This window comes from Phycodurus eques, chromosome 21 (genome assembly GCF_024500275.1).
Source record: "Phycodurus eques isolate BA_2022a chromosome 21, UOR_Pequ_1.1, whole genome shotgun sequence".
Lineage (NCBI taxonomy): Eukaryota > Metazoa > Chordata > Actinopteri > Syngnathiformes > Syngnathidae > Phycodurus > Phycodurus eques.
Window position 1 is genome coordinate 12,699,303 of NC_084545.1, and position 18,260 is coordinate 12,717,562.

The 18,260-nt window shown below is 40.7% G+C and overlaps 1 protein-coding gene across 1 annotated transcript in view; it reads left to right on the top strand.

The window, feature by feature from the left end:
- The window catches only part of sema5a (sema domain, seven thrombospondin repeats (type 1 and type 1-like), transmembrane domain (TM) and short cytoplasmic domain, (semaphorin) 5A), a 124,244-nt gene that overhangs the window by 24,815 nt on the left and 81,169 nt on the right, over positions 1–18,260 (top strand). The window contains exon 2 of the mRNA XM_061666684.1: positions 11,042–11,250. Coding sequence (XP_061522668.1) covers positions 11,103–11,250 — 148 coding nt within the window. The 5' untranslated portion in view covers positions 11,042–11,102. The remainder of the gene's footprint in view (positions 1–11,041; positions 11,251–18,260) is intronic.

Genomic DNA, 18,260 nt, shown 5'->3' on the forward strand with positions numbered 1-18,260 from the left:
AGGGTGCTTCTACTAAATACTCAGCAAAGGGTCTGAATACTTATGGCTGTGTGATATTTCAATTTTTCTTTTTTAATAAATCTGCAAAAAAGTTTTACAATTCAGTTTTTTTCTGTCAATATGGGGTGCTGTGTGTAGATTATTGAGGAAAAAAATAACTTAAATGATTTTAGCAAATGGCTACTATATGACAAAGAGTGAATAATTTAAGGGGGTCTGAATACTTTCTCTACCCACTGTATATTACAATGTGTTTCAATGCAGAGATTTAGATAATAATGATCAGTTTTGCTTGACACACTTTTGTTTGTTTGTTTTGTTTTGTTTTAACAGTGTTTACCATTTTGATTGTAATGCAGCCCTATGGGGGGCACAAGCAAGTGCAAGCTGTAGGCCGGTCCCTAGCCTTGATAAAGGTTGCGTCAGGAAGGGCAAACGGCTTAAAACTTTGACAAACAAATATGAGCATTCATCCAAAGAATTCCACTGCGTGGACCGCAATCGGGCTTGGACCGGATTAGCAACATCTGCCACCGGTGCCGTTAACCTGCAGGGCACCAGTGGAGAATCAGCTACTGTGGGTCGAAGACAAAGGAGGTGGAAAGCGGGTTCTTTGGCGGAAAGAGAAGAGGAAAGCACAGAGCCTGGTACTGAATGTGCGGACTTTGAATGTTGGGACTATGACAGGAAAATCTCGGGAGCTGGTTGACATGATGATTAGGAGAAAGGTTGATAATATTGTGTGTCCAGGAGAGCAGGTGGGAAGGCAGTAAGGCTAGAAGTTTAGGGGCAAGGTTTAAATTATTTTACCATGGTGTAGCTGGGAAGAGAAATGGAGTAGGGGTGATTTTAAAGGAAGAGTTAGCTAAGAATGTCTTAGAGGTGAAAAGAGTGCCCGATCGAGTGATGAGGCTGAAACTTGTAATTGAGGGTGTTATCTATAATGTGATTAGTAGCTATGCCCCACAGGTAGGATGTGACCTAGAGGTGAAAGACAATTTCTGGAAGGAGACGAAGTAGTTCTGAGGATCCCAGACAGAGAGAGAGTCATGATTGGTGCAGATTGTAATTGACATGTTGGTGAAGGAAACAAGGATGATGAAGAAGTGATGGGTAAGTACGGCATCCAGGAAAGGAACTTGGAGGGACAGACTTTGATTAAAAGGATGGAAATTGCTGTACTGAACACATTTTTCCAGAAGAGGCAGGAACATAAAGTGCCCTACAAGAGCGGCGGTAGAAGCACGCAGGTGGATTACATCTTGTGCAGACCATGTGATCTGAAGGAGGTTACTGACTATAAGGTAGTGGTAGGGGAGAGTTTGGCTTGACAGCATAGGATGGTGGTGTGTAAGATGACTCTGGTGGTGGGGAGGACAAAAGCAGAGCAGAAAACCATGTGGTGGAAGCTGAGAAATAAAGTGTTATGCGGCTTTTCGGGAAGACGTGAGACAGGCTCTCGGTGGACAGGAGGAGCTTCCAGAAGACTGGACCAATACAGCCAAGGTGATCAGAGAAACAGGCAGGAGAGTACTTAGTGTATCTTCTGGCAGGAAAGGAGAGGAGACTTGATGGTGGAACCTCAAAGTACAGGAAATCATACAATGAAAAAGGTTAGCTTAGAAGAAGTGGTGAGTGTGGTAAGGAAGTGAAGAAACGGGTCCAAGCAGGTTGGAACGGGTGGAGGAAGGTGTCAGGTGTGTTATGTGACAGAAGAGTCTCTGCTAGGATGAAGGGTTTATAAAGTTTATAAAACAGTGGTGAGGCCAGCCATGATGTACGGATTAGAGACAACAGGAAGCAGAGCTGGAAGTGGTGAAAATGAAAATGTTGAGGTTCTCTCTATGAGTGAGCAGGTTGGACAGGATTAGAAATGAGCTCATCAGAGAGACAACCAAGGTTCGATGTTTTGGAGACCAAGTTAGAGAGTGCAGACTTCGATGGTTTGGACACGTCCAGAGGAGAAATAGTGCGTCTATTGGTAGAAGGATGATGACGATGGAGCTGCCAGGCAAGAGAGTTAGAGGAAGACCAAAAAGGTTGATGAATGTCGCGAGGGAAGACATGAGGGCAGTTGGTGTTCGAGAGGAAGATGCTGGAGATAGGTTTACATGGAAAAGGATGACACGCTGTGGCGACCCCTGACGGGACAAGCTGAAAGGAAAAGTAGATCTTTGTGATTGTAGTTTTCACTGGTGTTGAACTGAATCTGATTTTTGTTCAGGCGTTTTTTGTTTTTTTTTTGTTTGCTTCGCACCTCTCAGTATCATGTAATACTGCTTTATTATGTTCAAATTGCATTTGTGTCGATATAGCTCTTGTGTTGGATCCAACTGGATTGACGGCCTACAGGTGTGCCTAATGTTGCTGGCATTGTGTAAAAAATATTTTACAAAATTAGATGTGTTGGGTGCATGCACTTGTAGAGCACACTCCTAACCTCTAAATTGACAAGAAGTGGAAAAGAAGTTAATGTTTTTTAAAAGTCTGTATAGCGAGAGTCTCCCCCCCCCCACACACACACATCCTCCGACACACACACACACACACACACACACACACCACCACACTTGGTATAATGGTTTGAAGTCAGAGGTCATATTGAACTTCTTCTAGCAGTCATTGAGGCAGCAGGGCAGGGCCACGTCATGCTTGTAATTGCTGTCTAGTGGCGCGTGAGCGCTTTTCACAGGCATGTTTGTCACTTTTTCTTTCTTTCTTTCTTTCTTTCTTTCTTTCTTTCTTTCTTTCTGCAGTATATTGCTTGTTGTTAAATTCCTTGCCTTATCTGGAGTTGTTTTGCACGTACACAAACACGCACACACAGGTACGCTATTACTAACCACCACTACCTCAGCGAGAGAAAGTGAGCTAAGTATATATAACAACAGAATTTGTGAACCACCTGGGAGTTTAGATGGGCCTCAGGGTGGGAAAGTCCTGGCTGCTCTAAATGAGCAAGACAGTGGATAATTGTATGTGTGTGTATTTGTGTGTGCCTGTAGGAATTTGTGCGTGTGTGCGTGCGTGTCTGTTCATTTACTTGAACGTTGCATTTCCAAACAGCTTGGAACCCATGTGTGCATCCAACTGAAGCAACTGACATTTGTGCTGTTTCATGTTTCTTCAAACATGCTCACATAAGCGCTAATGTGTATTGTCAATAATGCTGGAGAGTAAAATTGTGTTTGTGTGAGGGAAAAAAAGTGTATAAAAAAAATACCAACTGCTCGTGTTTGATGAGTGATTCCGAAGCCACACTGAGCACAACAGATAAGGTTGTGAAACAAACAGACCATCTGATCCAAGAGAGCTCTTCAATCCCGCTCTTGGAGAGGCACAAACATTTTCCCAGAATAATTTTCCCTCTGATGTGGGGGGTCGCACAAACGGCCCTGCTGGGCATCGACAGATGAAGATAATCATCATCACTCCATCCTCCTCGCTGGCATGTTCCAATGAGCCCGCCTCAGTGAGGTGTCATCAAGTGTAGTCAAAGCATGATCACCGTATTCCTGCAAATCTGGTCCGTGGACACTTATTTACTCAGCTGCATGTGTGAGGAGGCATACATTACAATTTATGTCGAGTGAAACAGGTGTTTAAAACTAAATAATTAACTACTATGGACTCCCTCTGCGGTTATTTGCATTGTGATGGACCATTATTCAAAATGCAGATTTTTTTCTGAGATTGGTGAATGAAATTGAAATGCATGAACAAACTAAAGCACACTTTCTATTTGAACATATTGAAAATTATGTAGCCAATGCAGCGTGTAGTTGGACAGTCGGTTTGTGTGGAGCACTCCAGCTATACTTAAACGTGAAGGAGAGCATGTTTTTAAAAAAATCTGTTTGAAAGAAATCACATAAGTCATTTAACACATTCACTGCCATTGACAGCTTCAGAAGTGAATAATTAATAAAAAAATAATAAAAAAAAAATAATAAATGTATTAATAAAAATAAATAATAAACTCATAATTACGCTATTACAATGAATGTAGTTGTAGGAATTAGTGGACTGGATCCTTGTCATTGTTTGCCTTCAACGAGCCAGTCCCATTTTGGGATAATCTTTTTTTTCTTGAAAAACAAAAACTTGTCTTTTAATACTGCTGGGAACATGTTTGAAGTGGAATCTCTCCTGGTAGTTGTCGGTGAGCATTGTAAACAAACAGCAAAAAGTGTGGTAAGATCGATATAATTCCCCGATGAAATCACAGCTAAAACGCTGTAATAGCTGATTATCAGCACCTCTTTGATCAACTCAATTAAATGTTCTGTTCAGTCTCTCTGTGCTGCCACGGTGGTTGAGGACATTCAGGACTCCGCCCTAGATTATTGTAGCTAATTAGTTTGCTTGAACCACCGGTCAGGCTTTTTATTGGTCTGGCTGGAGATCAGCTTTCATGTGAATGTATATTTTATATTGTAACGGCATCCAAACTTCAAGTGCAATATGATGTTTCACCTTCCCAGGGTGCTAGACTTGCTATAGCCTGTGTAGCATGTAAGATGAAAAGTGCTTAGGTGGATTGGAAAATACGTGCTATCCTCGTGTGGTGGGAGTGCAGTGCCAAAAAAATAATTTGAGTTTAAATGAGCAAGCCGTTTGGGACGTTAACATAATCCTAAATGCAGTGAAAAGCAATTAAAGGGTAGCCACCACACCCAGCAGCTAAATCATGTAGGTGTGTGTGAAAACGGAAACATGGAAGTGAATCACCAGACTATCACACATGCACATTAGTCATCAGAGGTTTCCGCAGTTGCTATTCAGGCACAATAAGTGAGGCTGGACTCGCCCTCAACCATCCGAGAGGGATGTGTGGGCCAAGGGCCCCCGCCTCGAGAGGACAGCACCCCTGCTCTGCAGGCCTCACCAAAGCGCCCTGTCAAACCCCCAGGAGGAAGACCACCACCACCCGCCCGAGAGGGGTCTGGTAGAAACCCAATCCCTCAGACACTATTTGAGGAAATATTGTAGCTATCAAAAATGTCAATAAATGTCAACAGAGAGGAATGAGAGATTGATATCAGTGTTGACAGACATCAGTTGCGTGACAACCAGTATTTTGAATTCTAAGTGCATTTTACTTTCTCCTATTTTGGCTCTTCCTGGAGATGATGAGAATGAAATTGTAACTTGTGTGAAGTGTAAAGCAGAAATATGCGGTTCCTTTAAAGACAGTGGTGTCCCGAGTCCCTTTGTGTGTCCAGCCAAGAAATGCCGCCTCGCATGGATCAGAGGGCAACAAAAACAATGGCAGATTACTGTGCTATATTCTTAACACTCGAAACGAATGGTTTCCTGACATCTGTGGTGTTTAATTGCAGTGACACTGCTGACAAAGAGTTGCAATTCCCTCAGGAAATTGCATGTGAATGCAGGAAATGTCAGCGTCCACAGCGGTGGCCTGTTTGGTTTGTTTGTTGCATTTGTTGGAAAGTTCTGACTCCACCAAGACTCGCTTTACTATGATGATGCTGCTAAAGCATTATTCATGCAGTAGCTGTAAGAGTGTTTTTGCTCTCGGACTCCCCCTGCAGTAGTGACTGCTGTGAGAGTTTACCATTCACACTAATGCAACGATATTTAGTATAACAAAAATAATGTTGTTTTGTTTTTTCTTCTGGATTTCCATTTGTGTTAATGGTTTGGATGAGTTAATAAATTGCATATTCCTTATTCTAAAAAATGTACTTTTTGGTCTAGTACTCCGCATACAGTTGCGTAGTGTAATTGAGTGATGACTGAGAGCATGAGGCATAGCACCTTTTTCGGTAACCTCGATCGGTTGGGCTCTTTTCGAATTCATAATAAACCATAAATTGATCAGGACAGACAGCAGACAGACAGCAACAAACTACAAGCGGCAATATCCCTCCTTATAAACAGGCATAAACAAACACGCTGCCAACGAAATTCACCCCCACAAGCACATGCAAACTCAAAGTTCCTCAGTAGCCTCTTTGTGTGTTGCGGCCTTAAACAAAGTCTGGGTGGATTTTTACTAGTGCGTGTCGTGTCTGGGTGCAGGGCATCAATCGGCAGTGTGGTGCGACCTCGGCCTCACACTCCCGTGTGTGTGTTTGGACACTTGAGATGTGTTTGTATGCCCGCCTGCGGTCCCGTGTGTTGGTGATTGTAACGAATACAAAGCCAACATTTATGCAGGAGGCTCTTCATTATATACGTTGTAATTCAAGCATCTTCATATCCACCTCAGACTAAATCAATAGCGGAGTTAATGTGATCCTCCCAACTCATTACTGCAGGAAGAATTCATTTGATTGGTTAGCTGACGCCTCGACTTTCAAACTGCCAAGATAGAGTGTGTGTGCACTTGCTTTAAGCAGCCATGGGTACCATGAAGTAACTTATAGACGCACAATGATTCTGCTGTTTTTCTTGCGCAATATAAATTAACACTGCCAATCATGTTTCCCATCATAAGCCTACTGAATTTTGCATTGTGCTCTGAGGTTTGCTTGTAGCAAAATGCCCTCAACGTCTGTTTTGCTTCCCTGTAAAAGTAACTGCACTAAAGGGACATGAAACTCCGCTGCAATTAAGTTCGAGCTCGCTAAACATTTAAGTCAAGAGGAACTTGCTGGGATATTAGTCTAGGATACATTAACTGCTGCTAATGTTTGCATGGAGCTGGTGCTGAACGTTGTGTTGTGTGTTATGCTTCGTATCATTTCAAGATGCATGTCTGTGAGCGTAGCCAAAATGGGCTAAGACTTCTTTGCTTGCAGGAATACTTAATGTACGCTGAGATGTCCCTGATACATTTAAAAGGAGAACATCATGTACACCAACCTCCGCGTTGGTATGCCCTTTGCTACTGCTGAGTGATCCATCACAGTGTCCTGGGGTTGTTCCTGTGTGCATGTCTTGTGTGTTTGTCAGGTTGTGAAACAAAGCTGGAGTGGAGCTGTAGTGGGAGGTGAGCAGGGAGAGGCTGGAGGCTTGTACTAATATGCCCTGGAGATGATTTGAGACTTGAGACTGCCTAAAAGTGTAAAAAGCTCCCCGTGTACTCCTTCAGGGCCAGTCGTGGCTGAAGACAAAATAGGATCCACCGCAGATTAGTTTCGGAGCCTATACGATGAAAGCTTCAGTCTGTCAAGACTAGACCAAGGACCTTTTCTGTCTGTCCTTTTCCATACACACATAAGGCAAATGTCTGTCTGTTCAATCACATACTATAAAGACATATTCCAAACATCAGTTTGTCCATTTAAATACACACACGATGTAACCATACTGTATCTGTTCATTCACATAGACACATTAGATAAACGTCTTCTCATTAGCATACACTCAATGTAAAACTCTCTCTCCATTCGCATCCCCGCATAATTGCAGGCGAACAGTGCGTTCGTCCATTCACATCCATATATATTGCATCAATCTGTCGATTCACGTCGCAATACAACAGCTGTTTTAATTCAAATACACACATTATGGATGTCACTGTCGCATACACACAACTTAAATATCTGTCTGTCCCTTTCCCATCCACACATCTATATTGGGCTGTCACAGAAAGACATATGTTTAAAATCTGTCCATACCATATGCAAATCATATGAGCTTCTGTATGTCCATTAACATGCAGACATAAGAACATGCGACTGCCCATTCACATCTATCCATTTAATTACGTACATATTTACACTAAATATAAATATCTTCAAACATTCATATACACACTTATGTAACTTGAATACAGTAGCTGCATGTCCATTGAAAGACTCGCATAACTTGAAGGTCTGCCTGTCCATTCACCTAAACGTAAATTTGTGCCTGTCTTTGACAGACACGGAAAATGTTTACACATCTCTTTACTTTCGCATAACTTGACTATCATAATATCATATCATAACATATACATATATGCCAGGGAAGACAAATGCCAGACTATCTTATGTTTTATAAGAATATCCCATAAGATGATCCTCTGGTCTTAGGTGTTTTAAGAGCAGTGTTGGGGAGTAACTGATTACATGGAACTAGATTATATAATTTAATTTCAAAATGTATGTAATTGTTATTCATTACATTACAGAAAATGTGTAATTAAATTTCAGTGGCTTTTAGAAATTTCAATGATTACAATTTGAGTTACATTTGAAAAATACCAGCAAAACCTCTTTTTTTCCCCCCGTATCACTTCCTCTTTCTAAAGCTGATGCTTGTGATTGGCTCTCTGTGTTCATGTGCCATTCTGCCATAGTCTCAAACATGACATACTTTTTCAAAATATGACCTCGAAGCGCCCCCTTGTAGTGCAATATATTAGTTTATCTGAGATTTTGAAAAGATTAGACTCATAGTTACACTTTTAAACACATAAAAGAACATTGACTTTTGAACAGTTTCATCTTTATAATTTTGGACTTTTTATGGAATATTCACCTGTCTGGGTTGTCATATGAAGCGTTAATGTCTAAATTGTGCACATTTGTCATTAAGTCAACATGGTAGGGTATGGTGGTTTTCCACATATTGTAAATGCCCCCCACATCCCACATCCCACAAGACAACACAAAAGCATTGTGGGAGGTGGTGGGCAGTTAGGGCTAGCAGTAACCCGAGGTTCCATTGTACAGCTTATCTCCGACAAGGAGCTGAACGGCAAAATTCACAGCTGGTGTTTCAAGCAAAACATTTCCCGATTCGATCAGAATTGGTATTCAAACAGTCCTCTTCATCATCCGCATGATGTGCAAACGTGTGAGGTCGTGTACAGCGCACCCGGAGTGCAAAGTCAACAGAGGTCTCAGCTCACTGGTTGCTCTTAGTTTCGCCTCACATGCGGCGTGTGACTGCCTCACTTGCATACGGCCACATCCATATTAACGCAACACATTTAGCATCTAAGACTACACAAGACACATCCACCTCCACTTTAGGTCATAGCTCCTGAAATGCAAGCACTTGGATAGAGTTGCCTTGGCGGCAGGAAAGTGACTTGCTCCCTTCCTTGTGCAGCAGCTGTCTTTTTGGTGTGGAAAAAGAAGTTAAAGACTGTCAGAGAAACCGGCCGATCGTGTCGGGTTGAGATGAAAGGGAAAAGGGAACAGAGGCGACATGCTGTCACTTACTTTCCCCTGAGCAGATGACAGGTGCCCAAACATTTCTCTGTGTTTAATGAAAAACCATATAGCCACACCTGCTGCGACTTTTACTCTGGACTTTAATTCCGTCGCCCCAAGGTCAAGACGCTAGTTCATTCACTCCAAAGGCAGGATAAAGTTTTCATTCAAGGAGAAAATCAAATCATCACAGCAAACTCCTAGCATGACGTTTTGGAAGCAGTAGTAGACGCTTTAGCCTCGAGCTGAATTGATTTCATACCTCAGAGAAAAGGAGAGTTCTATTTCTCATCTTTGCAGTTGCACCATAGCTCACTGCCTTTCTGCAGCAAACATATCTGAAATAAGGTTTCTGCTAATTGGTAAAGTTGCAGTTACGCACGTACAGTTGTTTTATGGACCAAGGAATATTGTGTTCTTGATTTTACAAAGCACTGCTTTTTCCAATGACTGGACTTCAGATGAAAAGCCAGTTTCCCTTGCACTGAAATAATGAGAATGCCTCATAGGTTCAGCGACACAATGCATTAGAAAAATCCGCCTCCTGATTACTTTGCACATCCTCTTCAAATTTCATTTCTGATCCTGCCATAAGGCTGCAAGAAATAAAGAATCCTCTCCAGGAGGCACATTCTTGTATTCCACGCTGCTTGAATCAGTCTTCGTAATGGCATCACACAAATGATTAAAAAGCTATGATGTGGGACGGTCTAGACTGCTCATCATTTTGCTCCTGTAAAGAAAGAGATCATGAACAATTGAGCAACAATTGTGCAGACCGCTTTGTTGTTCTGAGGCTTAATGATGCAAGAATTAGTTGAATGTCATCACGACAGACAGCAATTGAGGGATTCATTGCAAATGAAAACCTAGTGGACTGTTCAGCTTTATACTAACCTTCACTGGCCACAACATTTGATACAGTACATCTGCATATAAGGACATCCATTGCAAGAAATATATCATGAATTGTCTCTTACAAAGACAGTAGGGCTTAGATTTGATTGAAAGTGTAAGCTACAGTATATTGTAGCAGTAGTGGTAGTAGTACGCAATGCACGTTATGATTCTGAGGGGTGTTTCCTACCCTAATGTTAGTCATTGGCAAATTTACACAAAATCAGACTCTCCAAATATTTCTTGTAGAATTTAATTTGTACACCAAATACTTTAAAACTAACATGTTACATGTTAAAATTACCTTGGTGACTTATCTTTAACAGACTTGAATGGGGGGAAAAAGGAGTCTACTGTGCCTTTGTACTATAAATGCAAAACAATGTTATACTGTTATTGTCTGCCTATATTTGTACGTTCACATAATTATGTTAAGAATTTCAAGAAAGATTTTCCCCCCAAAATAATAATAACTGACAGTAAAACAACAACAGACAGCCCACCTTTTTGAACCCGGAAACAGGTACAGGTATGGTACCTGGTGAATGTCTCTTCCTTGTGGGTCACAAGTTACAAATTAACCCATTGCTTTGACTAATAAGGAAATATACTCAACGAAAGAAACAAACAAACATGCACACAGCACACGTTAATGGTTGCCTGTCATCAGATAAGGCAAATCATGTAAGAGATAACACACAAACATGCACTTTAACTTCTTGGAAGACACTCACACACATGTGGTGCTTGACGTAATCCAAACATTTATAGATGTCAGGGATCACTGAAGCCTGTTTCTCAGCAGAATCGCGCCACTCTGTCTTTTGTTTGCACCTCCTGACGCTTTTCTTAAAGGATATAGTTTTTGCTGCTTTTTAGCTCCCAAACTAAATTCTAAGTGATAGCTGGGATTTTACGTTGCTAGAGCGGAGGAAGCTTTTCAGCAGTCTGATCTGATTAAATGTGAAAGTAACCCTCTTTCTAACCCAAATACGTCGTCTTCTCTTTGGTCTCCCGTGGATTCTCACCAGGTGTGTCTCTCCGATGCTCTTGGCGCCTGAGGAGAAGTGAACCTAGCCCCCGCGGGCCCTCATGGGACGCCCCGTTAGCCAGCATGCACTGCTGCTGCTGCAGTGCATGCTGCTGCTGCGGCTCGAAGGCGTGGCCGGTAGGAGAGGGCCGGTGCTGCTCCCGGAGTCGCCGTGTCACAAGACAGAACACCCGATCATCCCCCACTCAGGTAACAAAACACACGAGAGGAAGAGTATGATAGGATTTTGCCGACTTCCCAGCCTACCAAAGTCGGGATGGCAATATGGTTGTGGTATAATTAAAGTCCCAAAAATCCTTCCCTTCTTTCCTTCTGAAAAAAAATATGGATCTTTCACTAAAGAAGTATTAAAGTGCCAGGTTGGAGGCGGTATCAGATTTGACCAATTTTTAGGCAAAGAGATATTGATGCACCAATATCGCTTGATATCACTCATGATATCATCATGATAACTTTTGATATCACTCATGATGATCGAATGTATTTTTCCAGTAATGTTTTTGGCAGCTGACTTATTCGAAAGAAAATAGTCCATTTTTGAGAAAACAAGTCTACCGAACAGAAAAAAAAAAAAGAAAAGTGTATTCCCTTTTTGTACGATTTTTAAGTCTCCAGATATCGGCCAGTCTGAAATCTTCCATGTATTCTTCTAATATTCATGAAGACTGTGGTTGCTTGATATTGAATTTTACTTTGAGCAATCTTTAGGTGGATTAAGAGTTGTGTATTAGTCGCCTTCCATTGTAATTGTTGAATTAGCCGTTTGGTCAAGTTTTATTGAACTAGTATTGAGACGCTTGTCTGTCTGCTGTTATAGAAAGCTGAGAAAGTCTGATTGAATTTTAAATCAGTGAGACATTTTTCCAGGGATTCTGACAACATTTTTCTTGTATGAAGAAAATATCCGATTTTAATTATGCGATATATCGCAATCTTATTTTTGCTCGTGAACGAATGCCTTTTACATTCCATGAGCAAACAGTTATGTGGGATATATTAAAGATGGGTGCACAATTGTTTTATGTGAGTAGGTAACGATCTGTGCATGTGTACAATATCCTGTATGTCTGTGTGGGGAAGAGCAATAACTCCTCAACAATGCATGCTGCACACTTTTGTTTGACTACGTTCGAGCATATTCTTCACACAAAATGCCTTTCCATTGCTAGTGAATGCCATTCCTCATCCTGAGAAAACAGAAACAGTCAAATATGACCCTAATGAGCTGAATTTAACATTCAGTTTCATTTTATTATTCTTGAATGCTTGTCACTCTAGTCTGCATTAATTCATTTTAAAATTAATTCATTTTTTTAAATTTTTATTCACCACAATATTGTTGTGAATTCTTGTCTCCCAGCAGCTGATTGCAAATGTCTGACTTTTTTGGTTAATTGAGTCCCTTTTGAATTCCCCTTCTATCGCTTGTATTACACAGGAGATGCAGTTATCCTTCTCTGTTTATCACTGGGCTGTGTAAGTTTTCCGATGCGTATATTCTGCATCCAATTTCACTGTCCTTTACCCTTCATCTTTCTTTACTACGAACAACTAAACTTGAGCGTATCCATTACAATCAATGCAGCTCTGTCTGCCGAGCATGAAGAAGCATTGAGCTGTTTTCGGTCTCATAAGCATCCCGGTCAGTTAATCGCATTGCAATTAGTTCCTTTGAGAAATTGACTGGAAGGCAAAGTAATGTGTGCAGACATCTGCATGCATGCATGGACACTCCTTTGATGACTGGCTGCTCAACACGATGCACTTTCTGTATAAAGGACAGTTAATCAGATATGGCGAATTGTCGTGCAGGTAACTATTTGCTTCACCTTGGTTGAAATATGTGGTAATTGATTGACATTGTGGACATCATATCAGGCATGGGCCAACATTTTCTGTGTAAAAGTGAGGGTATATTGGCTTCCTTTGATCTGAATGACCATCTGGTTCTTGTATAGCCAAATGTTACAAAAAAACGAACGATTAAATCCATGCAACGAACATGTTTCTTCATTAGTTTTAGCCACGCTGTTGTCCTTACAAAGTGACTACATGGGATTGTGTCTCTGTAACTCTCTTTTTTAAAAGGCGACATATTTTTCCCACCATTTAAAAATGTCTGCGACAAGCTTTTGTCAAGCTAGTCGTCTGCATTACAATGTTTCAGAAAGGGAAGTCACTTGAAAGTGATTGTGGCTCTTCGCCCAGCCTTGCTGGTCATGCGGAGAGACTCGATGTGGGGGCAAATATTTAAATTACCCGACTTACGACATCACGATTTGGCAAAATTCACAATGTCTCGCTCACAGAAACATTTGCGGCCGATAACAAAAGATTGATTTTACATTGACGATTATCTAGCTACCTACTAACTATTTCTTACAAGTAATTAAAAAGTCAATTTTCACATGTCAATTTACATGTATATTTACAGTATGGTAATATCTGACACAAGATATGGGAGTTAGCTTTCGTCAACGTGGAGTTGCAGAGTAGAAATTTCAACCCATCTTCTCCAAACGCTCGCACATACGAGCTTTTTCTTTTCAAAATCTGACGTGTTCAGACGGTAAAAATAGCAATAAAGCAACGATTCACCAGCTGCCATTTTAGCTGTTTTTCTTGACTGCATATTTCTTAAATCGGTCTTTCACTTTCAGATGAATGCCTCAATGTAGCTATGCTTCCCAGAATCACTGTTTCGGATATTCTGTCTTGTAAACAAGCTTTGCCGTGAACAGTTTTTAGTGGAACTGTTTTCAATTAGACTGACAGAGGTATTTACAAGCGAGTGAACTGTCAAGTCAATCGATGCGATAACCACTGTTTCCTCAGCTTTTACTAACTAGTAACTTGGACGTATTTGAAGGTTGTAACTGTCCGTTTCTGTCCAGGACGGAACCCTCATAGGTTTGAGACTGAAATCACTATGCTCTCATGATGCAAGGTGGAGGATATGAGGCTGTGTTTTAATAAGTGTCCGGTTACTTATAGTTTCAGATGCCACAAAGGTTTCAGCACGGGCTTCTTATAGGTTTTTATTTTAGGTCTGACCAGGTCATATGTAAGATTTTGAATCATATGGCATGTGGTTAAAAATGAACTGTCTCAGACCAACAGAATTGAGCCTGTAGAATATATTTAAAGTGGTTTGAAGAGGAACTGCCATTGTACAGAAATCAATCACGTATTTTTTTAATTTTAGTGGCTTCCTCTCTTTTGTACAGCATAATGTAGGATTTGCAATTTGAGTAAAAAAGGACTGATGTGGATATCACGAACTCCAGAAATGTGCATTTTTGGCTCCACTTGAATCTTTCAAGCGATCAAATGATAGAACGTCGGATTTAATTGTGTAGCAGGTCTGTTGAATTATTTAGTCTTACTCTATGGACAAGTAGCTTGCGACATAGGTTGCTGTCAATTGAAACCCTTTAACCGTTTTTGGTTTATTCCCACCATTGTCGACAGTCAGTCTTAAAAGAGAGTCACCTCATTTGTGTCACATGAAGATGCCAAATAATCTTTGCCTTCACTGTTAAATCATGGCCTGATGATAGCGTTCGTGCAGTTCAAACACATCTCACGATTCCAAGTTGTAAAGCATACAAAGCTTTTTCAGACCAAATTATAGCCTTTGAAAAAAAGGCCCTGAGTCATAACAAAATCTGCAGACACACACACGCACACACACACAAACACACACACACACAGGCATGAGTGATGAGGAACCTCGTTAAACCAATTACACATCTCTTGCCCTGACCTGTTGTATACTGAAATGTAATCCTTCTTTTTCAAGACTGCATCGCCATGTTGTCATGGCTCCTCGTTGGCTGCTTGTTGAGACTATATTAAGTATTTCGATGTGGCACGCTAAAGCCCAACGAGCGTGATCCCTGTGGATAGTGATGATCGGGATCTGCTGTATCTGATAGTTTGGGTTCAGTTGGTTTTGTGAGTCTAGCTAAGAAAATGAATGCCATCTTTAAGCCGTTTGCACTGGGAGACAATAGCCAGTATCCCGTTAAATTTTGTATTTGCACTTGCAGTATTTGGAAATGAGCTGTCACAATTCTGTTTATTAGTACAAATCCATCTGCTGCCACCTCACTATGCATTATCACTCCACTAAGTCATCACCATTGAACCTGAGGTTGTACATTTCTGAATTGGATTTTTGGGCAACACTGATGTTGTACAAATGTTCAGAGCTTGAACCCTCATCCCGCATGGCATCAGGTGAGATGTCAGCTAATGTCACAGGAGTACAGTAAGCGTAAAAGAATGAAAAACATGAAAGAAAGAAGTAGCGCCTACACTGGAACTTATAGTACATGATATAAATTAGCTCCTATTCATTGCAATAAGGTATGTACTGTATGCCCCACGTCAAGACAATTACAAGGGGTCCTTGGTTTATTGAGTTCTGTTCCCACGCCGACAATGTAACCTGTATGTAAGTAGGAACTAGCTCTTTGTGCACCGATCATAACCTCAAAATATCATAATTAGAGTCAAGAATTGTATAAAAACAATTCTAGCCCATGAATAAAAAATGCCACGTGACGTTTCTAACCTCGTGACCTCTATAAACCGAGGACCCCTGTAAAAGTTTTAACAGTGATTAACTATTTTTTATACTCTTGTAAAAATCAAGAATGTTGACGCGCATTGCACCGCCATCATCAAAGACCTGTTCACTTCTTAATGTTAATAGCATTTCACTTATTTTTAAACTTGTATGACCATTAAAAATGTTAGTCACTTGAAACATCTCCTGTATGGTTAATAAATGGATTATTATGAACCTGGCGTGGATTGTTTCTATGGCTTTCCATTCTCCTATGGCAAAACCTTGCTCAGCATCCCAGAATGGATTAAATTCGACTTTAGATATTTCACTGTATTATACAGAATTTGACTATGTTGCATTTGAAAGTGTGACAGAAAAAAAAATCAAGCATGATAAAACATGAATCCTTCAGCAAGAGGTTGTATTATTTGTTTTTCAACAGGGTGAAGGTTATTTTGTCTACAATTTTCACAAAACAACTCCAAGGTTGAAGCTGAAACTTTAACAATACAACATCGAAAGAAGTAGATAAAAATCATCATGGGAAGGTTCGCCTGAGTGCGTTCAAGGAATCAGTGTTCAAGTCTCTCTCTCTCTCTCTCTCTCTCGGAGTCTGTGGCTTGCATGTAGAAGGGTGTGCCTCACATGAGTCTTAGCCCACTGGTGACTGTGGTTTTGTAAACTTGGCACAACACTTGGCTGAGAGAACTGCTACTGTGGTGCAAGGATGCTATGGACTGAATACTGTTCTCATTTTTTTCACCCCCATTTTATGGTGGTTTTTTCAAACATAGGGTTCTGAAAAGAAAGTGCACTATACGACTCCATGCATAACATGTGTTTATCCGAAAGGTGCACTCGCACAAAGACAGCTCTCAATATAGCTTCAGCTGAGGTTAAGCTTAAATGTATTGTATGGCCAGTCTTTTGTGGCATTATTGTTCAAGGACCTGTATACAGGAAAAGTGCAAATGATGTAGAATGTCTTATTGCAGCTCAAAGCCCTTAAGATCTTACTATATTAATTAACTGTTTTATTTAACAAGGGTTCTTCAGTTTAAGTCTGAAGAGTTTTAAAGGTTGTAAAGCGTGTTGTAAACAAGGCCATGGTGTCTCCAAGGACAAGAGTTTATAGTTTTACAGCCGCGGACTAAAGTTCAGATTTCATCTTCTCTCAAACTGTGATCAAAAGCAATAAAACGTTGCTATTGTTCCACATGTCCTAATTGCTGATTTGGCTTAAGCGCAGTACATACCAATTCTTAACAACAACCGATTGTTATAATGTTAGAGACCTCACACAAAACGTTGGCAATCTGTGTTCTTACCGCTCTTGTAGTGTGTAATATACAGTACTCGAGATGAGCAATGCATCACACCGCACACATAACCATATCTCTATCGACAATTGCGATTCTCCTCCCCAAAATCGTAGTAATAAGACTGACCTGTGAAAGGTATTATTGTGCCACAGACCATCCAGACTGCCGGAAAATACAAAGACGAAGGACTCGTAGAAATAGAAAAACAAGAAACAAGGCTAACTGTTAGCTTAGCTAGTAACGACATTTTGGTGGCAAACTTTTCTCCTTGTCATTTTTATTGTGACTTATACAAACTCTCAGTACAACCAGTTGCTGCTCAATTTGTGTCCGGCAACTTTGCAATTGTCAATCGTTCTGTTTCACCTCTCACAGCAGCCTGTGCGCTCAGCAAAACTAGGTGTTCCACACGCATAAGCGTTTGCGTTCCTAAGTGTTGAACCGCTTTTACATTTACTTTTGGCAGCACACTGACCTTTTTCGAAACAGATTGGGTCGGAAATATCACTCTTAACACACCCCAAACAGATAGTCGGTCAGCATGATCTTTTAGAGACTGTCGTTCTCTCACATCAACATAATTGTAGTATTCCCAAATTTCTCGCATTGAAAGCGAGAAGTGACGGGCAGCAAACAGAAGCAGGAGAGGCTAACGTTAGCTGCTCCTCACAATACACACCACTTTACCGTTCATGAGTCCTCCCAGCTGAAATGAACCATTTTGCATATTTGTAAAGTGTGTTTAGGTAGTCTCAGACAGCCTTAATTTGATTAAAGCAAATTTAGTACTAAAGGTTTCTCATCAAAATATATTTTCTGAACATTTATGACATATATATATATATATATATATATATATATATATATATATAATTTAGATATTTAAATAAATGAAAACAAATCGGCAAAACATTACAAAAGCCCAGGACCCCCCAAAACTACCGAAGAGAGATTTGGTTGGTGAGTCCTCTCGTCCTTCCCCATCACCTTAATACACATTGAATTTTAATATTTCATCATACACTTGTCTGTGGCTTGGTGGTGGCTTGTTTTGCATGATTTACTCAGTGCCCCAGGGCCAAAGCGCAGCCGTAGAAATTCGAGTGTCAGGACTTTTAGTTGTAAAATTGGCTTGTTTTTCTTGTTCGAAATAATAGAAATAAATCTCGACACGCTCAAGGTCTTAAATGCCCTTAGCGTTTCGATTTTGCCCGAGTGAGCAGGTGCTTATTTTTTCACCTTTACATCTGAGCTGTTTCCACCCGTAGACTTCACTGAATAGTTGCAATTCTTCTCCCGCC